The 23709-nt window shown below is 41.0% G+C and overlaps 1 protein-coding gene across 1 annotated transcript in view; it reads left to right on the top strand.

Moving 5' to 3' along the window:
- The window catches only part of RGS6 (regulator of G protein signaling 6), a 456413-nt gene that overhangs the window by 210769 nt on the left and 221935 nt on the right, over positions 1 to 23709 (top strand). The window contains exon 4 of the mRNA XM_054567333.1: positions 5481 to 5520. Coding sequence (XP_054423308.1) covers positions 5481 to 5520 — 40 coding nt within the window. The remainder of the gene's footprint in view (positions 1 to 5480; positions 5521 to 23709) is intronic.

Genomic DNA, 23709 nt, shown 5'->3' with positions numbered 1-23709 from the left:
CCTATTAGTCTTGTTTGCTTGACAGACCTTTGCAGAAGTTAAGCACAGACTGAAGTTGTCATTAGTGTAAGGACCTAACACTTGGTCTGAATGACTCCATGTGGCCACAGTGGAAGTCCTTGTCTGCTGTTTGCACTTCTGCCTGAAGCCTGCTGTGGTAAAAGGTCAGGCCTCAGAAATATCCCCTTTGTAGTGATCCCTCTAATGCAAGGCCACATCCTTTCCCACAGAGAGCCTGCCCCAGAGAGGACCGGATGCTGCCTCACTGGGTTTCCATTCATTCACTCAACACACATTTACTGAGCATCTACTATGTGCTTGGCATTTCTAAACTCTGAGGTTAAATGGCAAATAGCTCAAAGATTTCTGTCCTCTAGGGGTTTGCATTCTTATAAGGGAAACACTCAATGGACAAATAATCACATAACTTTTATTTCCAATGCAAGCACTATGGATAAAAATCGACTAGGAAGAACAGGGATTGTGTTTGGTTAAGGTGGAAGGTGGTAGATGGGATGGTCAAGAAAAGCCTCCCAAAAGAGGTCACATTTGAACAGAGGCCTAAGTGATGGGAAAAGGGAACCACATGAAGATCTGAGGGAAAAAATGACCAAAGTATGGAGCATGGATAAAGTGCTGAGTCTGCAGTAAGGCTGAGTGATCAACAACCACCAAGAGGCCGCTGTGGCTGGAAGGCACAGACGAGGGGAGACGTGTCAGGAAGTGAGACCAGAGATGTGGGCCGAAGCCAAAGCCAGAGCAGGTGGATGTTATGCAGACCACAATCTGCTCTGGAAAGACATTGGAGACATATGAGCAGGAGAGGGACGTGATCTGCTTTATGCTTTAAAAGACCGTTCTGACTCCCATGTGCCATCATGAATGGCTTCTAATAGGGCCAGACAGGAGTGGACAGGGATATCTGGTGGGAGGCTACTGGAACAATCCAAGTAGAAGAGGATGGTGGTTTGGAATACGTGTTAGCAGTGGAGTTGATGAGAAGGGGTCAGATCCTTATGGACTTTGAAGGTGGAGCCCATTCACAATTGTTGCTGGACCAGATATGGGCTACAAAGGGGATGTAGGAGTCAAGCATCACTGATTAGTTCATTGAGAAATGTACAGGGCCTGACACAAGTACCACCCCTCTTTTATTACAAAATCTTTTATTATAAAATCATAAGCATGTCATTCTGTAACATAACAATATCACACTCAAACACACCATATGACATTTTAGGTGAAATGGTCAGATTAAAACTAAAATAATTACCCCCATATTATTACCTTACCAACTACACTCATGCAGGTGTTAGTTCTGCTGGACCCTGTACTTACTGAACCCTTATTGCAGACTAGCCTTTGTTCTGTGTGCTTGAATGTATACCAGTGAGCAAAATAATCAAAGATCTCTGCCCCTGAAAAGCTTACATTTTTGAAAAGGGAAAGACAGAAACAGAAAACAAAAGTAAAATATAATAAATTATAATGGCATATTCAGAAGATGATCTATATTATGGTAAAAAATAAAAATAAAAAAAATAGAGCAGAGGAGGAGCCCAGGGATGGGAGCAGTTGCAATTTTAACTTGGGAGGGCAGAGCAGATCTGTTTAAGAAGGCACCTAGGTTTTTGGCCTGAGTAGTTAGATGATTATGCTATTTAATGAGATGTCTGAAAGGAATAAATAAGTAAAACTGAAGAAAGGAGCAGGCTGGAAGTTTGGGCGGTGTAAGCAAATTGTTGCTGTCCTTTAAGTCCTAAGCTTGAGCTGCCTGTTAATGAAGATATCCAGGAGGTAATTGGATATTCAAATCTGGGCCTCAGAGAGCGGTCACAGCTACCGATGTAACTTCCAGAATCATCAGAGCCTAGAAGGTCTTTAAAACCATGAGACCAAAGGAAATCTCTAAGGACGTGAGTATAGCGATTGAAAAGAGAGCCAAGGACTCCTGGGCTCCCCCAGGGGAGGAAAGAAATGAGGAATTAGCAAAGGAGCCGCAGAAGGCCAGTCGGAAGGCAGGAGAAAAACGAGGCGTTGCAAGGCCGTAAAAGGAGAGCTGAAGAGGGGAGAAAAATCAACCATGTCCAGAGTGTCAAGTAAGATGGTGAATGAGCTGGGGACATGAACAAGACCTTTTGTACAGGCTACTTCTTGGGCAGCAAGTAATCAAGTAAGCCCATCGTTGCCATTATTCCCCAAAGCGCTGCAGCAGGTACAGATCCTGGGAGACTGAGTGCCACACAAGAGATCATGTCTTTAATTTCACAGGCAGTGGGGATTTAGGTATGATATTTAAGCAGGAGAGTGACGTGCTGTATGTAGCTATTTCACGTAGATATTTTGGGGAACAAAAAGGAGGATGGGATTGGGGCGGAGGGTAAGAGGTAATAAGCTAGTAGGAAGAGTGTTTTGGTGGCTGAGACACGAGGTGGGGAGGCATGAACCAGAGGAGAAACCACGAGAATACAAAGGGGAGGGCAGATAGGAGAGACCTCAGGAAGGTAGGTTTGACAGCATTTGATAAAGTGCTGGGGGCAGGGAAGTTATTGAGCAAGGAAATATTGAAGATAACTCTTGGGTTTGACTCTTGGGTAACTGGGGGAACAGAGCCCACTGTGGAATTTGCTGGGAGATCAAGGAAGGGGCTGACAGATTAACCAGTTTATGGATTAATTATTAAGACACAGCAGGGACCTGGGAGCTCCCCTCCTCACTAATTAGTTAGCTGGTAATTAGGCAGTGGCTGATTAATACTATTGCCTGCCCCCTGTGGTGTGGGAGGAAAGGAGCTGAGCCACCCCCAGAGTTGCTGTGGTGCATAAAGGAAGGGGAACTTGGAGCCTCTGCCATTATATGACATCCGCGCCCACCCCCCGCCACCGCCCCACTCCTCCCAGAAGCCCTGAAGGGGTATCCTTGACATCAAGCTTTCTCTTCTCATAACTATTCAGATAATCTTTGCCAAATGGAGAAAAAGGAGCAAGAGGGGGAAAATGTGTACCACGAAATTATCATTCTCAGTAGTAATGTTTTGCAAAAATGCCACGGCAACTTTCCTCTTCAAATACTTGGAATTTTATTTTCATTCATTGGTCAAGTGCACATCCAAGTTTAATTTTCCACTTTGGAACTATGACATGGGTCCTGCTTCTCCCGTCTCAGGCGTTTTTCCTCCTGAAATGTGCCTGTTCTAATATGAAATGAAAGTTTCCACAGGCTGAGGTAGCAGCTTAACGCTAAGTGGAGAGAAACTCGAAGTGGAATTTGGTAAACGCTTTTGAAATCTAAATTCCCCAGAGACCTAAGTCACTTTCATTCATGAAGTACATTCTGACCTCCTGCTAGAGCCATGTGAGAACTCAAGAAAGGGCTGTTTCACTGGAAGGAACACTTAAATCCCCCTTGCTGGCCCCCTACATGCCAAACATTCTCTGATATTTGAGTCAAATGCCAGTGTCAGTGTGTCTGTCTGAGACTTCATTAAAGACACCTGCCTCAGGCAGGCGTCCCGCATCTACAATGTTTCCCGTCCTTCGATAGACACACAACAGAGCACTTTGCAAAAGTAAGAAGAAAGGGCCCCGTGGAACCATTGGTAAGGCGTTCAACCCCCCAATTTGCAAATTGTGGAAACTGAGGATAAGAGAAGGTAAGTGACTTTCTTGTCATCCAGTTGTAACTCAAGTAGGAACCTGGGCTTCCGGAGGACGGTCCGCCTGCCTTGATCTCTAGTCTGAAGGAGGCAGTGACTAAGGGAGCGGGAGGAACAAAGTAAATGCCAGTGTCACCTGGAGGGTGAAAATAAGAAATTCCAGAGAGGTTGGGAGGAGGACAGAAATTATTGCAGAAACATAACTAGGCTTGAGTAATCCAGGGTCCATAACAATAATTCTCAAACTGGGGTGCTTGGGGCATTCTCAGGGGACTTACAGTTCCCATCAGAAGTAGTGAACATACATCTGTTCTGATTACCTGCTGCTGAATTGCAGGGATTTTGTGTGTTTGCCTGAGTGGCATGGCACTGTCCTCGTCAATGAAGGGGAGGCAGAAGGGGAGTTGACTGGTAGGTGATGTGTATGCGCTAATAAGGTGCCATGGTGGCACGATGATGTTTGCCGTAGTTCAGGGCAGTGGCAGGGACATGTTTACATGGCAGGCAGATGTAATTACCGCAGAGCACCTCCATCCGTTGCATGATGTTAATGCAGTTGACGACTACTAGTTTTGTATTTACTTTTTACATTTATTTTGGTTTCTGAATTCTATAAGGGCTATAAGCAAGAGCACTTTGCATGGACTTGTGTTAGTTTCATACATATTTAAGCAACATTGCAGCAAAAGTAATCTGAAACAATGCTGAAAGTCCAGGAGACTTTCTCTTTGAAAGAGCCTATGCATCATTCAAAGGTGTTGTACACCTCGACTTCCTTTCACATTTTCATTTAAGTTATGAGAAACTTGGCAAGAGAGATAATTCCAGTGGCATGAGCCCGTTTGTTCTCAGGTGAATTACTTAGAAGGACCTTGCTATGGGTGACACATGCCCTTCCTTCAGTAGGGGGCTATTCCCACAGACAATTCTAGAATCTAAGAGGCAATTCTTTTCCTTTTTTTCTTCCAACTTCATTTAATGTAGTTGATCATTCCACCTCTTGAGATAGTTTCTTCATTTCATTTTTTTTTCACTTTTCAATTAAAATTGACATTCAATGTTATATTAGTTTCAGGTATACGGCATAGTGATTAGACATATAACTTATGCAGAGACTCCTGGAAAGTCTAGTACCCACCTGGCACCAACATAGTTCTTAAAATATTACATATCTGTGACAATTTTCTAACTGCCAATTTGTACTTCTTAATCCCTTCACCTTTTCCACCCAGCCCCCCAAACCTCCTCTCTGGCGACCATCAGTTCTCTGCATCTATGAGTTTGTTTCTGTTTTGTTTGTATATTTATTTTGTTTTTTAGATTCCACATATAAATGAAATCATATGGTATTTGTCTCTGTCTGACTTATTTCACTTAGCATAATACCCTTTAGGTCTACCCATGTCGCTGCAAATGATTAGATTTCATTCTTTTTATAGCCAAGTAATATTTCCTTGTACATATGTACCACATCTTCTTTATCCAATTGCCTATTTGTGGGCACTTAGGTTGGTTCCATATCTTGACTATTGTAAATAATGCTGCAATGAATATAGGGATACATATATCTTTTTGAATTATTGTTTTGGGTTTCTTTAAAGAGGTAATTCTTACTATTGTTTTGTTACCTTTAGAAGCTAATTCTTTGTAAGATGTCTTGATATACAAGGTTGAGTGGCGAAAAAGTGTATCTTCTGTTTAACATGATGTAAGCTAGAGGTCAGCAAATTATATAGCTCTTAGTCTGAAGACTGTTTTTACTGATCAAGTTTTCTGGAAACTTAGCCACACCCAATTGTTTACACATTGCATATGGCTCTGATAGAGATATAATGGCCCATAAAGCCTCAATTCTTTACTATCTGGTAGGCTCCTGGTGTCTGCCTTCTAAATACAATAATTTCTGCACTGTGCTTTCAGCTTATGCACATTTCCGTTATCTGATTCTCTAAAGTGATTTAATTAATCTGTTCTGCTTTTTTACAATTAGGAAATTCTAAATGGCTGTTTCTTCGTGTAAGATTCTTTGATTTCTCTAATGAGAGAATCCAGCTGATTCTCAACATCGATTGCTGCTTTTTAAAAATAGGAAATTGGAGGCTGGTGAGATGCTGCTTTAATCATTGACACATACCTGGTGGAGCCGGCCCGAGGCTGAGCTGTGAATTAGATGCTGGTTTTCATCTGTCAGGCCTCCCTTGCTGAGCCTCTGCCTTCACCATGCCTTTCTCTCACCATCTTGGACTCCTTCTTGCCTCAGCCACATCAACAAAGCTCTGATACCTCACTTTTTTCTCCATTTAAATTCACATAGTTTGTTCACTTCCTATTTCCTCCAGAAGTAATTGCACTTGAAGCTTTTTATCCCTACCATGAAATAGAAAGCTTTGGCTTCTCTTAAAGATTTGACAGAGTTTTGAGGGAGATCGGGAGGTCAGAGGAAGCACAAAGAGGGAGGCTGGGGACAAGGATTTCCCTGGAAATGGCGCAAGTCCCCCTCTCTGACTGCATAGCACAGGGCCTCTGATCCTGAAGCTGCTGTGAAGATCAGTGCCCATGCCTCCCTCACCTCAATAGCTCTGGATCTTTAAAGGGATATCAGATTTAAAAAAAAAAGAAAAAAGAAAAATCTCTCCATATGGTTGGCTTATTTAAGACTAACACAAAAAGCAGAAGACTCGGATGCTATTTGGGACACTTGACTAGGGATGATTTCCTACTTAGACATGCCTAGGGAAATCATCAGAGGACTAAGGGGGTATGGTATGATTTAGGGACAGTTCCTAAAAAGATATATATTTACTGCTGAATGTGCTTTGCTGAAAGAAGGAAGGGAGGGAGGGAGGAAGGAAAAGAGGGAGGGAGGAAAGAAAAGAGGGAGGGAGGAAGGAAGGAAGGAAAAAGAGAATGAAACAGGAAAGAAAGGAAAGAGAAGGGGAGGGGAGGGAGAGAGAGAGGAGGGAAGGGAAGGGAAGAGAGAGGAGGGGGAGGGGAGGGGAAAGGAAGGGAAAGGAATAGAAGGGAAGGGAAGGGAAGGGAAGGGAAGGGAAGGGAAGGGAAGGGAAGGGAAGGGAGGCAGAGAAAAGAAATTGTTGTCGAGAGCCACCAAAAGGCCACTAGAGTTTTTGTTGTTTTTTTTTTTTTTAACCAACTTGGGCCATTCCTGACTGTGCTGGCGTTGCTCACCCTTCATCCTCTGAGGATTGAGTCAGCCACAGTGCACAGCTCTGATAAATGGCTTAACTAATATACATTGGTACATTTTAACATTGGTTTAAAATTTTGACAGACTCAGGTTTAAATTACAAGTGAATATTCCCCTCTTCTGTAATAAGTATTAACATGGTCAGCTTGCTGAGAAATATTTAGCACTTAGGGTTATCTTGTTTTGATGCTTGTCTATTTATACAAATTGGAGACCACTATATACCTGTATGAAGCCAGCCATCTCCACCAGATGGAGAATAACAATACCCGAACCACTGATGAGGAGGTGAGAAGGAAAGAGGCCAGCCATCACACCCGCTGCGCTGCTAGCCGAAGGGCCAAATTAGTTAGCTGAGCTGCAAAATCCCTTTCTTTGGAAGAGAGATGTCCAAACAGAATAAGAGCACATGTGGTCTATTTCAGGAAAGTGTCCCTTGACCTCCAGTTTCTCCAGCGGGTCAGCATGGAGCCCATCCTGCAAATAGCCTCTTTTTGGCTCCAAGGAGCCTAGCCTTACCCATTACACACACACACACACACACACACACACACACACACACACACACACACACACCCACACCTGCTTTCTAGAAACTTTGAAAAGAAACCAGCCTATGCCCTGTGTTTCACAGAACATTTTAAAGCCAACTGACTCTCCTGTTTCTATAGCCAAACTCAATCAGCAAGGCCTCTTCCTCCTCTGGGAGAGGAAGCAAGACCAGTGCACAGGCGTCCCTGCAGAGTCTTGGCCTTGCCTTGCTGCAGCCTGGGAAAGCCATTTCTCCACAGGGAGTGGGGATGTGGACCCCCAGAAGGAAGGAAGGGAGGGGGAGAGCAGTCGTGTGCTCACAGAGGTAGTCGATAGAGATGTGTATGGCTGCAATTGCCCATTTCTGCTTAAATGGCAAATCGGTCCCATGACATGAAGTTATTATGTAGAATGGATCCTGTTTGGAAAAAGTAGACTGTTAGTACATCACTCCATATATTGTCTCTATCATGGTGTGTACCAGGTACATAGGCACAAATACACATTTGAGTGAGTGAATAAATAATGAGTGAATTAAGACCAAAGACTCTGGAGACAGGCAAACTCAGGCCTAAATCCCAGCTTTTCCTGTTAATAGCAGTTAGCTAACTATAGCTGCACAGCACATTACCCTAAATTTAACAGCTTAGATTACTGTCTCGGAGTTGCTGAGGGTAAGCAATCTGGGCATGGCTTCAGTGGGTACCGCCGGCTCAGGTTCTCTTCCAAGGCTACGTTCATCTTGAGGCTGGGCTGGGGAGGGCACATTTTCAACTTTCCTCCTGTGCTGTTGACAGGCCTCAGATCCCTGCGACTCTTGGCCAGAGACATCAGTCCCTTGCCACTCAGTCTTTTCCTACAGGCTTCTCACAACATAGCAGCTGGCTCCCCCCAAAGAAAGGGATTCTAGAGAGTCCCCAGGTGGAAGCTACAGTGTTTCTGTTTGTTTTGTGTTCTTGAAAAATTTTGTTGTAAAACATATATAATAGAAAGTTTACTATTTTATCTATTTTTAAGTGTACAATTCAGTGTCATTCATTGCTTACACCATGTTGGGCAGCTATCACTACTATTCATTTCCAACACTTGATAATCACCCCAACAGAAACTCAGAACAACAGTGTTTTTTACAACCTAACCTCAGAAGTGGCATATCATTATTTCTGTCCTATTCTTTTGAAGTGAGTCACTAAATCCAGCACATACTCATGGGGAGGGGATTACAGGGTGAGACCGCCAGAAGGATGGCCATCCTTGGGGACCATCCTAGAGGCTAACTCCGTAGAAGCTATGTGACCTTGAATGGGTTTCTTAATCTCTGTAAGCCTCCATCTCATCCTTTGCAAAACAAGGATATAATCTACCTCATAGAACTGCAGTCACATTCAAAGGGGACACCACCAAACTTTTTGCTCATCAACATGAGATTAAATGCATGACCTTGAATCATGAAGTTCGACCACCTTGGACTGCGGATTGTGTCTTCCTACCTAGCCTCTTGGATTCTCCATGATGGTTCAATAACTGTTACATCTTTGAATCCTGACAGCAGGAGCAGAGAGAGGACAGAAGCAGAGGCAGAACCATAGAGATCTAGAATATGGCCCATAAATATTCATAGTATAATCTTTATGCAAGGCAGCACTTCCTCTAAAGAAGCAGCCTGCCCTGGACAAAGCTTAGCTCATGTGTTCTCATTGTACCGCCCCTGGGAATTGGGCCACCCCCTCCCTCAGTTGTTCATATTCACCACCAAGACTCTATCAGCGTTTACATTATGGTTCCCTCTCTTTCTTCATGCAAATTCCCAAACATCTCTTTAATGTATCTCTTCTCTTTCCTGGTGAGCTATCCTGTGCACTGAATAAGAAACAGTTCCTCTAGAGCTCTATGCTTGTGATTATGCAATGAGCAAGCAGGCTGCTTTTAAAACTATTCTTTAAAAATTTCCAAATGGCAATATATACACGTATTTCTGTTCTTGTCCCTCCCACAGCTCATTCCGAACACCAGCTAACAGGCATACTCTGGGATCACCGTACATTCCAGCTTTACCTTTATACTTCTTCTATAGTCCTGTAGGAGATCATTGATTTAAATCCATTACTTATCAGCTGGAAATTAATTCAGATGAATAGTCCATTTAAGTCAAAGGAGTGAATTCATATTCTGTGCAAAGGTTTCCAGTGATAAGTATTTTGGAAAGACTATTAAAAACTTTTGAAATAAAAAATAGTTTACTGGCTAATACTCAAATCCCAAGAATAATTACTGAGCAATGTTTTCCAAAGTGTGTTCTGTGGAATAAAATGCTATTTGTTTGCCCACTGACCAGAATTAAATCGATAAGCTCTAGGTTTAATGAGAGCATAGTGAAGCAGTCGTAAACTGCTGGCTGCTGGGAATTTAAACGAGGCTTGTCTCTTAGGAGTCAGTTTGGCTGTGTCTTTCAGAATTTAAAATGTACATACCCTATGGCCCAGAGAGTCTTTTAAAAATTAATCTTAAATCATCTTTGCACATATACAAGAGGATACACACACACACACACACACACACACACACACACACACAGGGAGTTTTATGGCAGTACTGTTTTCAGTAAGAAAAATGTAGAAACAATTCGAATGTTCGGCAATAATAGATCAGATAAATTATATGACATGAATTCATATACACGATAATCATATTTATAGATGTATAATATTATATGTATACCCATATTTGTTTGGAAGGACATGCATCAAACTGTTGATAGTGATTACTTTTCCTTTTGGGAAAGGAACAGGATTTTCTGAGGGATGAGGGGGTTGCTTCCCACTTTATTGTATATACTTGCATATTGTTTGAATTGTTTACAATTAGCAGTGCTTTTATAATTTCCATGCAACAATTTAAAAATTGCGTTTTAAACTTACTATAGAAGTAACATTTTTTTTTAAGCAAGGAAAGAAAAAGAACCCTTTGATTGCTCCACCCACATACAATTACCATAATCTTCCCTACCTTTTTCTACACATGTATTATTTGTAATGCAAGATGTAATTATTCCCTATTGACTATTTCGTACACTACTTATTTTAAAGTATATGATAAATGCAATTATTTCCTAAAGCATTACCTAATAAACATATTTATGTATCAATAGATATTCAATTAAAATATGTCTAATGGTTATACTCTTACAGTGTTTAGGTACGTTGCTGGAAACTGGGAATTAAAAACGGGACAAAGTAAACTTTTAATGCAAGAACCCGTTACCTGGTTCTTCGTGTTGTATTATCCATCCGTGTCCACACGGCCCACACACAACACCTAGGCTCTGTCAGTGTCTTGAATACAATCTTCCATGGCTGCCCATCACCCTCAAGATAACATTCTGCCTTCTCCATATGGATTGCAAGCCCCTCGTTTCCTGGCTCTGCTTACCCCCCAGCGCATCTTTGGTCAACACCTTTCCCTCCAAGTCCTGGCACCCTGCCCCCACACCCTGACTTACTCCCGCTCCCCCTTCAGGGTTCAGCTTCGATTCCTCCAGTTCAGACTCTGATTTTCACAAGTGTCCTGCACTTACCCTTAGTCCTGGGCATCTCTTGGTCTTGCTGTTGGACAGGCGCTCTCCTTCCTCCTGACAAACTAGTTCATTGTGTGTGGAGACCTGAGCCAGGTCATTAAGCACCCTGTGCTACAAGCTCATAATCTAGTAATAAGATAATAGTAGTATCTACCTCCTAAGTTTGTTAAGTGGGAGTAGCGAATGACTACATCTGGGTGGTTTAGAAGTGCCTGGTACGTGGTAAGAGCTCCACAGGTTTGTGGCCATCGTTTCTCTTATCAGAATCACCCTTCTTTAATTCAGTCCATCTGGTTTGGTTGAGACTGGTCCTGCCTTACACTCTGGAGGTAGATTCCTGATAAACTGAAATGATCAGCTAATCTCCTAGATAGTGTGATGGGCTCCGAAGAGGACACAGAAACCGATTCAAGCCGATCAGCGTCAGCACGAAACCTTTACTTTTTTGAAAGAGAGAAACTCTCTCTTTTCTTCTCTGGGTTTGAGCATAACGTACGCCCGACTTTTTGCTGCTACAGCCAAGAAGGTACAAGTGGCAGCGTCCCTGAGGGTGGAGCTGAGAAAAAAGCAAGCGGAACAGAGCAAAGAGAGAAATACTGTCCTGGCGATGCTGTGTGGGGAAGCTTTTGTGATGCCATCCCTGACAAGCTCTTACTTCAACTCCCCAGTCATTGGAGCCCAAATCAGACCACTGGGGTTTGGGTTTGCTGTCACTTGTGACCCAGGGTTCCCAGGCATGTATCCCAGGTCTAACCAATGTCATATCTGAATGTAATACTCTGTCTCCTGGTCTCTCCTCCTATTTAGATTTGAAGCTCTGTGAGGAGAGGCCTCGATTGCTTTCCCCTTTGAATCTCCAGCTCCCCACACAGTGCTGGAGAACATTAGATGCTAAGTATTTGTTGAGTGAATGAAATGCTCCAGGGGCTACCTTGAGTGTTTAACACAACTTGTTCAATGCTGTAGGCTTATCCTGTCTAAAATCCTGCTGATTCTATCAGAAAGACATAATTAGAGAGGGGGAAGGAATTAACATTATTGAATGCCTATTAGGAGCTAAGTAAGGTATACACTATTTTATGTTACATATGTCATTGAATCAAGAAGCCGAATTGAGCTTTCTCTTTTTCTGCCTTGCCATGATAGGTGAGTGATTTTATCTGTCAATGAAATAAGAACAAAATACGAGCTATCTTTAAGCATCTAATAAGAAAAATGAAAGGCCAATAAAAAAATATACAAGTTCTCTTCTTTAGGAGGAATAATTATTTGAGTCTTTTGAGTCCAAGATGCTAGACTTTAGAATCTGTTCTTTTGAAAAGAGTGATTTCATTTAAGTACACCGTTTTAATTGTAAAACATTTCTACTCAAAATTCCCTAAGATTACAGAAAGTGTTGTGCTTGTATCCAGCCCCTTTATCAGAGAGAGGAAAGGATGCCGTTGTCCATGCACAGGCCGATTTGAAGGTCACAGGAAACTCTCCCCTCTCCAGGCTGCCAGTGTGTTGTCCCTTACTTGGTAACAATTAGCCTGGGGACAGGTGTGCAGGAGACAGACACTGAACAGCCTTGACTCCAGTTCCTTGTGCTTGCCTCCCTTCTCTTGCCCATGGAGCACACAGTGGTAAGAACACCTGAATTATAATGCTTGCCCTCTCTCTCTAGACAATTTGTTTTTTAGGTTAGTTTTTCAGAGCATAAGATTGAAGATTGTAGTACAGCCCACCTCTTTCTTGTGTAAATACTCTGTATAAAGCAATCTACAGAAGTATACTGCCCAAGTAAATATAGTCATCTGTCATTCAGGTATCTGTATAACGGTACGTAAAAGTTATTGAAACTGGTTATCTATCCACCTTGAGGGCTCACCACCATGACTTCTAAGGCATGAATCACTGGGCAATGCTTTGTGATTGTGGCAATGCTAATTATGCTAAATACCCAAGATTAGCTGTGTAGTCTTATATTTATATTGTTAATTTAACCCAGAGACTCGCTTCCAACAAACTGACCTTGCTGATTGCTTGTGTCGGCTGTCGACAGTTTCATCAGAAAGGGCGGTGATGGGGAAACCGGAGGCCGATTGTGTTAGGATTTATGTGAGGCCACGGAGATGGAGTTTTTGTCAGTGGGAGCTGTGAATAGGTTCTGTGGACAGCTGGATATGGTTCAGGTTTGTTAAGAATTGGCAAGCACGTTACATTACTTAATCCATGTTTGTTTCCCAATATATGTTTGTCACTGTTCTTCATTTTGGAAGGTACAAGAAAAACCTCAAATGAGTACATCCCATCTAGGAGTGATTCTGTAGTCCTTTAGCTGGACACAAACCCACAAAATAATTCCTTTTGTAGGCTCATGCAAGAATAAAAGAATTGCACTTCCCTAGTGGTGGGGTAGCGAATTTCCAATGGATGTCAGTTGGTATCCTGTACATCAAGTGAGGAGTAAGAGCATCTTCTTGACCCACTTACATCATTTTCTGAGTAGACCGAGGACATCCAAAGTCAGGACGATGCACAGGCACTGGGCCATTTGTCCCTATCAGGTCTGTAAACAAATTGTATTTTATTACTTAGGTAAAGGAGTAAAGTGGGAGGGAGTAGAGCGGAGACCAAGGCTGGGCAGGCCAGCATTCCCCTGGGTTATTTCATAGTTTCTGTTAACCCTAGGGACTCATTTATTAGGCCTTTGGTCAACTAGGTTTCTTCTTGGGGGAAAAATAACCTTACCAGCATCATTTTGCTGTTTTTGCAATTCTTAACAGTGCTGCTGGATAACACCCCTTGGAAGCTATGAAATGTGTAGGATGGCTGCTCAAGACTTTCTGTGAGTGCCTCTTTGATATCACTCCTAGGAGCTTCTGAAATGGGTCAAGAGAGATGCTCTGAAGCTGCAATGTGCCGAGGTTAAGTCACGACCTCTTCTCTTTCCCACATCGGACTGCACTCTGATACAGGGCCCACCCAGGCAGGCCGGAGTCTCTGTCTAGTGGGAAAGAAGGCCTTCTTCCCAGAAATACTGGCATCATCCTCAGAATCTCACCCACAACATCTTGAGGGACAGTGTGTAAGGGCAGACTTTTAGATTATTATCAAAACCGGAATACGTTGGCAGCTGCATTGCCTAATTTTGACATAGCAAACAGTTCTAGGTAGGTGAGTCCTAAATATCATCAGTTTTTGGTTCAAATGTAAATTTTTCTTAACTGCAGACAGTGTTGAATTTCATCTGAGCCCTGTGCTTCTTGTCAAAAAAATAATCATTAAAAAATATCTCTACCCTTTTTTGTTCTGGGAGACAGCTTACTGCAGCCACTTCCCCCGTATGACTTACAGAAAACTCATGGATGATCCTTTTGTTTCCCTATAGCAAAGCCAGACAGAGACCCTCCAAAATCCCATTTCTTGTCTCAATAATGATTAGATGCATGTACCCACTGACCAATTTGGACAAAATGCCTGCTACTTTGACTTGATCAAAATTCAATTAAATCTACAGGCCCCTGCTTACCACTGAGGTTAAGTATTAGACTCTGGAACAATCCATCCTTAATGGCCCTTCCTGAGCATCTGGTGGCTGCAGAGGAAGCCTCTCCTACACCACTGTCAGATCATGCCACCTGCTCGCTCCCTTCCCCAGCTCCTCCTAGCCCTGCTTATTCCTCACTATTAAAAGAAAAGTCCTCTTTGCCTGACCTCTGAGATGCTTCTAGAGCTTATGGTCAGGGCAGTCTGCCTATTACACTCATTCTCCTCCCCTTTTTTTTTAAATAAAGTCTTTCCTTATCTAAGTCTGGATTTGTTTTTATTTGATGCTCTCTATTTTATGTTTAATACTGAGTATATTGAATGCGACTTTGTCTTGATGACCTGGCTTCCTCCCTGACACTCTAAGTCATGGCATTGTGCCAAAGAGGTAACTGTCGATGGTGAAGCCGATTCTGGGTGGGAAATTAGCTGGCCTGGCACTAAAAATGAGCCATTTATTTCTGGGACAGAGCAGCTACTTTTCTTGCACGTATATCTCTGAGTTACATTGAGCTCATTTGGGTAGGATATATTGGGAACCTTTCCCTTGGCCAGAAAAGTAAAAAACATTGTTTAAAAAACAATCCTAGAGTTCACACTTTCCATCTAATTATCTCTATCTCTATCTACCTTGCTTTTTTTTCTTTGTTTTTCTCTTTCTATGCCTTTCATAAAACATTATTTTTTACTTTGAGCAATAAGGTTTCAATTACTTTTGATAATTATATAAACTGATAACATGCTTGTTTTCAGAGGAAAGAAACATTTACTTTCTAAATGTAGAAAAGAAAAAACAAACTTTGATTTTGTAGTAAAGGTAACTAAGGCTGTCCTTCAGCAATGGGAAAAAAAAAATAGGTGTCCTGGGGATTTGGTCTCATTTGATAGTGACAGCTAATAAGAATCCGAAAGGAAATTGATAAAGTTACTAGTTCCTGGGGCTGAAAGCAGACCTTTTCCTCTAACAGCTTGCAGGTAAGGAAAATCAAGAAGTCCCCTGAGGGTTAAATGAGGGTAAACCCACACACAATGGATGCCATTAGCCATCTGTGGTCAGAAAGTAACAGATTTTCAATCAGTGCCTGATGCAAGAGTTTGAGAACACCCGAAACCCTCATCAAGGTGATATGGGAGCCATTTCCTGGGAGCAGAGCGGGATGATGGCTGCATTTAGCTGTAACAGCCTCATTAGCTGCATTTCCACAGGAAGACTGTGGAGCTGGGAGGGTGATGTCAGCTCAGAGCTGGGTTACTCACAGCGTGGCGAGGAGACCACTGGCCCGAGCACCTTCGGAGGTGTCCGAAAATGCAGATTGGGCCTTCCCTGCACCAACGCCGAAAGATTTGGAATGGGGTCAAAAAATCTGCATTTTGTTTATTTATATTCAATGGAAGTTCCTTTTTTATACTTTCTCTTTAATGTTTTTAAAAATATGTATTCATTGTAAATAAGAGTGCAGATATGATGAAAAGAAAAGTAAATCTTACCTGATGCTTCTGTTTCTTCTATGCTGAAACAGTAATACTAGGAGCCTGCCGAGCCTCCTTCTGCCCCATTCTCCACGCTCCTCACATGAAGGCATATGCAGTTACTGAAAGGTTTTCTTTTTCTGCTCCTGTTATTTATTTTTATAAGCTGCATTATATTACATACCTTAGTCTCAAATTAATTTTTCTCAAGTCATAATAGAAAACCCTCCATGCTTAAAAAAAAGTATATGTGTATGTGTGTGTATATATATATGTTGTGTGTTTTATTTTGTTGCCATTACAAAGAATGCCTTTATTTGGGAGAGGGAGCATAGATTTGCAGAAATGATATTTCTGGGTCAAAGTAGGCACATTTGTAAATATGGAATCCACAGTACCAAAAATTGACTGTATTCCCACCAGCAATGTGTTTGTCATGTTCATTATCCTTCATCTTCACTGAGTGTTATAATTTTTTAAAATTTGTGAAGTTTTTGAGAAAAACATTCCCTTGTTAGTAACTACAAGTGAGGCTGAGCATATATTCTTGCATTTACTATATGTTTGAGTGCAGTCTTTGACCACTTACCTGTTCATATATTTTGCCCTTTTTTCTACTAAGTCACTTATTTTTTTTCTCATCAATTTGTAGAAACTGTATATTAGCATATACAATTATCTATACAAGTGTTATAAAGCTATTTTCCCATTCTATTGCTTGTTTTATTTTGGGTTTGAGTATCTTTGCTGTATTTTCAGATAATTAAGTATGTATGTCTCCCTTTTGTGGTTTAAATTCTGTTTTCTTAATACCTCCGAGATTACATAGACTTCAAATTTTTATTTTGATATTTTTATGATATAATTTGCATGTATATCTTGAATCTTTCTAGAATGTCTTTTATGTGTGGTATCAGATAGGGTCTATGTTTGCTTCCCCCCACCCCAAATGAATATTTTCCAGTTGTTCTGTTGCTAACTTTGATAGCAACCAGCCCATGGAACAGAACATAGAAACCTGATTAAACCACAAGTCGGTGGTACTCATTCAAGCACTGTGCAAAGAAAGGAATACCCTAGACCAAAGATATAATCTGTATGTCTGTGTGTATATTTTAAAGCAATTAGGACCCTGCGTTCCAAAATGAGAGAGCCAAATTCAAATGGCATAACTAATAACACATTCATCCATTCACCTCACTGCAAAGTGCGAGGTAGAATGGGTTTGATGTAGCAGTTAAATGATAATTCCAAAGACCCAGTTTCTTTCTCTTTATTCTGCCATCTTCCATATCAGCTTTAACCTAAAATTGGCTTCATTCATGTTCTTAAGTGTTTATCAATAGCACTGATGGCCACATTCTCCCTCGTTCATGCACAATGGTGGACCTGTTTCTACATCAGTATGATTTTTTTTTCTGCGGTGGTTGTGACTAAGTTTTCAAGATCTAGAACCAAGTAGCACTGGTGTCACATGACAGGCATTGGTGTCAGTCTGCGCAGTGGCTGAGTGTTTTCCCAGTCAGGATTGTTCCACGATCTGCTGCACCCAAGCTAGATTCCCAGGCCTTCCCCGCAATTCTGTGAGCTACCTCATATCCTTTACTGCTCTGTTTCCAGTTAGCCTGGTTAAAATAGAATCTGTTTTTGCAACTAAGAATAGTAATTGGTACTGGAAATGTTTGCACCTAACAGACTGCCAAGGAAATGGGAACCTGAGATTAGTTATTTGACCTGATTGGGTTTGAAGGCAAGTGGAGTGAAACATTTTCCTAACCATTGGCTGTGCTTAATTGGAGTGAATTGGAGTGTGGTTGTTGAAGGCAAGGCTTTGGTGGGCTCAAGTGGCTGCTTCCATGTAATTTTTTTTTAATGTGGTTGCACTGGCTATCTATCTATCTATCTATCTATCTATCTAGATTTGTGCTAGAGAGCTTTAGAAAGGAAGGAAGGAAGGAGGAAAAGAAAGAAAGAAAGAAAGAAAGAAAGAAAGAAAGAAAGAAAGAAAGAAAGAAAGAAAGAAAGAAAGAAAGAAAGAAAGAAAGAAAAGAAAGAAAGAAAGAGGGAGGGAGGGAGGGAGGAAGGAAGGAAGGAAGGAAGGAAGGAAGGAAGGAAAGAAGGAAGGAAGGAAGAAAGAAAAAAGAAAAGAAAAGAAAAGAGAAAGAAACGGACTCAAGGTTTTAAACTCTTACCTCAATGTATGCCCAGAAAACAAGAGAATTCCTATGACTGGCCTAAAAGAATATCAGCCTTTGTAACCACAGGGTTGATGAAGCTGAGCATCAAACCTAAGCTCTGATCCTGTGGCTTATCAAATTACAACATAAAATGAATTCACAGACTTGCTAAGTTCCTTAAGTGAAAGTAGGGCATTGAGAGAAAAAGAATGGGACTCTGAACATTGAAGTGGAGAAATTTAAGAGAATGCAGATGACTCACAGCTCACTCATACCTAAAGATCCTATAAAGACCTCGCCTAGTTTCTAAAAGGATGCTGATTCCTCATTACTTGCCCCACTGACTCCCTCATTGTTTCCATTCATCTGAAGTCAGGTTCCAGTGTGTCCCAGAGAGCTAATTGTATAGTCATACCTTCACGAAAATATTTCTTTTATCACTGTTACTACTACTGTAGTTTTTTACATGACCAAAAAATTGCATGATTTTTAAAATTTATATATATTTATATATAATCTCTGCAAAATTTATATATATATGCAAAAATTCACATAATGTTATCTATCATACACCTCAGTTTTCTTCTCAACAGGAACACCTGGGTTTTTGCCATGACTCAGCTAAAATACTACATTTCTCAAACTTCCTAGCATCTAGGGTGGCCATGTGACATAGACAATGAGACATGCTGTAAGTCTGCTGATTATTTCTTTCAAAATTTTGCTTTCCAGAGTGTTTCTCTTCTTTCTTGTGCCTTCCTCCTTCTTACTACTGGACATGGTCATCATTTCTGGAACTGTAAAAGTCACTTTGTGCTCATGAGGGAAAGGGCAGCAGAATTGACCTTTAGATCTGACCTTTTTAAGCCCCTGAACAGATGACAGCTATCACCTACTACTTTTCTTATCACTTAATTGGGAGAGGGGGAGAACACAGAGTCTATGCAGTCATTGTTTAGTTGAATTTACCCTCACATTCAGCCAAACACAGTCATAAACAGGTAATGTAGCAGATGCTACTTCCCTTTAAAAAAAAAATCCCTTCACATCCCTGATTGAGCCAGTGTAGATCTCATATCAACCCTGTCCCTGATTACTGTGGCAAGAGAAATGCTGTGCAGTAATTGGCTGAGGCCAATTTCATTAAACCCACTTGTTTGCAGCTCCATGGGGGAGAAGTGCCGACAGGAATAAGAAAGGGAGGTTTGCATGTGAAATAGGCAGGTAGCGTGCCCACTCCATACCGATTGCAGATATGCCATTAAAATTTATTACTGATTACTCTTATTCTGCTGTCATGATCACTGAGCAATCTGCTGTTTAGATTTGATTCCCATGTAATTTATACCAGAGCAAGAGGCACTACTGATGTGAGCCTCGTGGTCTGATTGCCAGTTTAGCGAATACATATTCATTCACGATTTCATGAACCAGCATGCCTGAGCTTAGTTAATGTGAGTCCTCCATTCCCATCTCCAAGATACAGGTCTGGTGTGCCTGTAATAAGCCATGTCTTGAGTCTGGGAGGCTGAGGGCCAGATCCTGGACTAGGGACTTTTCCAGGTACCTGGCACCTTGTAAGCCCTCCTGGCATTGAGCTGACTCATCTTCTGGGGAGCTTCCTCTGCTGCGCATCTTAGCATCTACTTGAACCCTTTAAACTGTCATAGATGCCATGAGTGTTATATTTTCTACATGAACTACTTCAGCAGTAACATTTGCCTTGTCTCCAAGATAACTCAAGACACAGTGTGGGGAAGGACAGATCCAGTTTACTCGTATATTTTCATTCTAGAACCTTTATCACTGTAAGCTGGAATCACATTGATTAGCTGTAATCCAGGTAAGGAGTTCTGTGACAGATAAAAACAGGATAATACCAAACACAAAAATATAGGGTAAGTTGGGGAAAAAAAATTGATTCTGTAATTCTTCATGTCGCTAAGTGCCCTTGCAAAAAATCTGGGCTGTAGGCAACTGCCTAATATTTATTGAGTATAATGAGATAGAAATCTGATTAATAATAATAATTAATAGGATAAAGAGAGTCCTCGATTGGAAAGAAGTGCTAAGTGCTAATTTTGTTTACTATGAGAACAACTGTAAATAAATCACCTCATTTGAATGATCCTCATGTTTCTTGTGAGCTCCAAAACTAAGAACTCATTAGAGTTAAATATTTCCTGAGCAGTTTTATTTATCTCATTTACTTAAAAAGACCTTTCTTCACAGCACAAAGTCCAATTTTATTGTGGTTTTTTAACAAATTATAACAAATCATGTGTTTGTGGAATCCAAAGTAAGGAGATTTAACTGCATGCTCATTAAAATTCCTTAGAATTCTGTAAAGACTTTCCCTTCAAGAGTTCATGTTTATTGATGAAATTTTTCTCATTAGTCTTCAGAATAAGTTTGGGGAACAAATGATCAGCCTAGCAACCCTAAAAAAAATGAAATTAAATTTTAAAAAAGCCCTAACTGGTGTGGCTCAGTTGGTTGGACGTTGTCTCGCCAAGCGAAGGGTCATTGGTTCGATTCCCAGTCAGGGCACATGCCTGGGTTGCGGATTTGGTCCCTGGTCAGGGTGCATATGAGAGTCAACCAATTGATGTTTCTCATTCACATCAATATTTCTTACCCTCTCTTTCTCCCTCTCTTCCCCTGTCTCTGTAAATAAATAAAATTGGCTTCAAAATTAAAGAAAAACAAACCTAAGATATTCTTCCTAGTTTTAATTACGGAAGGCAGTGAGAGAACAGCACAGAAATCTAGCTTCCTGTTTTTACATGTTTCAAGAAACTCACTCTCGTTTAACAAGAGCCATGTAATGATTAAAAACCAAGCTATAACATTGTCGTGGTTGGGTCTTGATCACATTTCTACTCAAATCTACCCTAATAGATTGAATTAAAGTGTTTATTCATTGCAATCACTAGTCCCTGTCAGTTACAAAAAGAAATGTTTGTGTTCAACTTCTAATGAGTGTGTTAAGTGGTGTCTATGCCTAGAACACATGTTGGTTGTGGTTTGGAGGAGTGGGGATCATTCATGCAGATAAAGCCTGGGAAGTTTGACTAGAACAGCGGAGACAAGGTAATTACTAGACCACCTAGTCTAGTAATAGAAAAGGACAGTTTAGAAGGCCAAAGTATTCCAGAGTCTGAAAGGAAAGTAGTAGTTGCTTCAGCCCATTCAGAAGGGGCTCTTGCAATGGGAAGAAGGTTACATCAGGCCAGTTTTACTCCACATGTGGTGGGAAGACCACTTGCATCACAGTCATTTGGGAAGCTTGTAAAAATGTCAGCCCTTGGATCCCACTCCAAAACTCTGGCTACAGGGCCCAGGAATCTGTGTAGTAAATAAGCATATCAGATCATTCCTGGGCTCACTCAAGTTTGAGAACCATCACATCAGAGCATTTTGTAACAAAGTATTGGGGAATTTTCATCTTGTGTTTATCATTGGGGTTTTGCCTTAACCACTTGAGATAAGCTGAAAGGTCAAATTTGTAACAGGTCATAAGAGAGTGGTTTGTTTGTTTGTTTTGTCCTTTAGAGGTTTCCATTTTTATTTTCTTGCTTTATGTGGTCTTGTTTAGTTATGTGCATTTGAGTTGATGCATAAAATAATTTCTGTGTTTCTTATCCTCTATATAAGGAACATGGATATGCTGAAATTTTTCTACTCCTGAGAAGTAGTGCATCAGTAATTCACAGCTTTTTTCCTGGGTACTTTACAGTTTGCGAATCTGATAAAAAGACATGGATTGCGATTTCTGCAAACGCATGTACATAAATGTATAAAATTTTACATTTAATTTCTGCAGTGATTGATAGACCTTTCTCCTTCTAATCTGGGGAGTCCAGACTAATAACCTTGGTTCTGAGCCTAATAACCCACCAACTGCTCTGCAAACTCAGGAGGCTCCACCTATCACAGCCACAGCAAGGCGGAAAAGGGCGCGGTTTGTGAGGACGAAATGGATGACAGCAAGTCTGAGGACGTCAGCCTCCCTCCAGGCCTTGGCCTTCATATCGGTCAGAGTTGTAACAAAAATACTTCCCCACAAGACTATTAGAGGCTTATCTATTTGGGGCAGCAAGTCCCAGATTTCCCCATTCGCTCAGTAGGTCCTGGAGAACCAGAGTTAAAGGCGGGATTAGTGCTTTTAGTCTCCACTAATGACACGAGGCTCCTGATCGGGCTTAGCCTCTGTATTTGTATTTTGCTGCAATAAATAAGAGTGATGTGTAGCATTTGGATTTTGTAATCTCAGAGTTTAGCCTAGGGATTGTGGAAGTGGCCCTCAGCTTTGTCGGAGCCCATTATAAATTAGAATTTTAAAAACTGTTCACTTTGGGGGAAAAAAATCAAATCTCCTATAATACCACAACCCCAACACCTAATACTAGTATTTTAGAGTATGTTACTGTAGAATACATTCTATACTTTTTCCCCCCAAAATAGGGTTATACTATAATTAGTGTAATCAAATCTAATTTCTTCATTTACTGTATCTTAAATATCTGTCTATATCAATAAATATGTTTACTTGATACATATTTACTGGTAGCTGGTATTCTGTAATATTCTGTATACACTTTATTTCACTAAGGGCCCATTAATGGATGGTTAGACTCATTCCATAAATTGAGCTTTTTAATATCTTTCTGTGCTTATAACCATTAACATTTGGGATTCTTGCTGCTGTTATGGTTAATCTTGAAGTCTCCCAAGAAACAAATGTTTTGCAGAGTCCAATTTCCTTGCTTAAAATCAAATTCCTCCGAGTCAAGGGTGTTTAGATGTAATTTTCACTTTATTCTGGAAAACTAAAAATAATAACACTCCAAATCTATAAGTAATGCCTTACCCCCTTGGTGAAAGTAATCAGCCTCAGTTTCTGAAGTTTCAAAGGGAAAAAACTGAAAATGCCACTGAATTCATTTTTAATTAGGAATTTAGCAGCTCCTACAGCAAGTTATAAATTGACCTGCAAAAGTAGCCTTTTTAAAGAAAGGAACGTATTCATTGGTATATTCTTGTTTAGCATATTATATCAGATATTAAAGTTTTAGAATCTGATATCATTTCAAAGTGTACCAGTATAAGAGTATGACCTCTGTCTTCTAATGAGCTAGACCACAACACATAATTGGATGCCTGTGTGGATCTCTGGTAGGAAAAGGAAACTCTTCTATTAGCTATGGCTTCACATCCCTTTGGGCGCTCAGAGCTACCAAGTTTCTCATGGAGGCCCTGCAGAGCCTGAGGCCTCAGAGTGGTCCAAGGACCAGTGGCATCAGCATTACCTGAGGGCATGTTCAATGAGAACAGTAAGTCCCACCCCACACCTCCTGAATCAGAATCTGCATTTTAGCAGGTTCCCCAGGCAATTCTTACTCACTTTAAAGTCTGAGAAGCACTGTTGGAAAGAGCACCCAATAAATCAGACCAACCAAATAAACGCACACTCTCTGTCTATAGCTCCCCATTAGATATTGGGTTGGCCAAAAAGTTCATTTTATTTTCTCCATATGATGGCTCTAGTGGCACTTAGTTGTCT

The sequence above is a fragment of the Pteronotus mesoamericanus genome, unplaced genomic scaffold, assembly GCF_021234165.1.
Source record: "Pteronotus mesoamericanus isolate MK-2021 breed Mesoamerican mustached bat unplaced genomic scaffold, CSHL_Meso_final contig_182, whole genome shotgun sequence".
Classification (NCBI taxonomy): domain Eukaryota; kingdom Metazoa; phylum Chordata; class Mammalia; order Chiroptera; family Mormoopidae; genus Pteronotus; species Pteronotus mesoamericanus.
The sequence above is the reverse complement of the archived record's forward strand: the minus strand, read 5'-3'. Positions and strand labels throughout refer to the sequence as shown.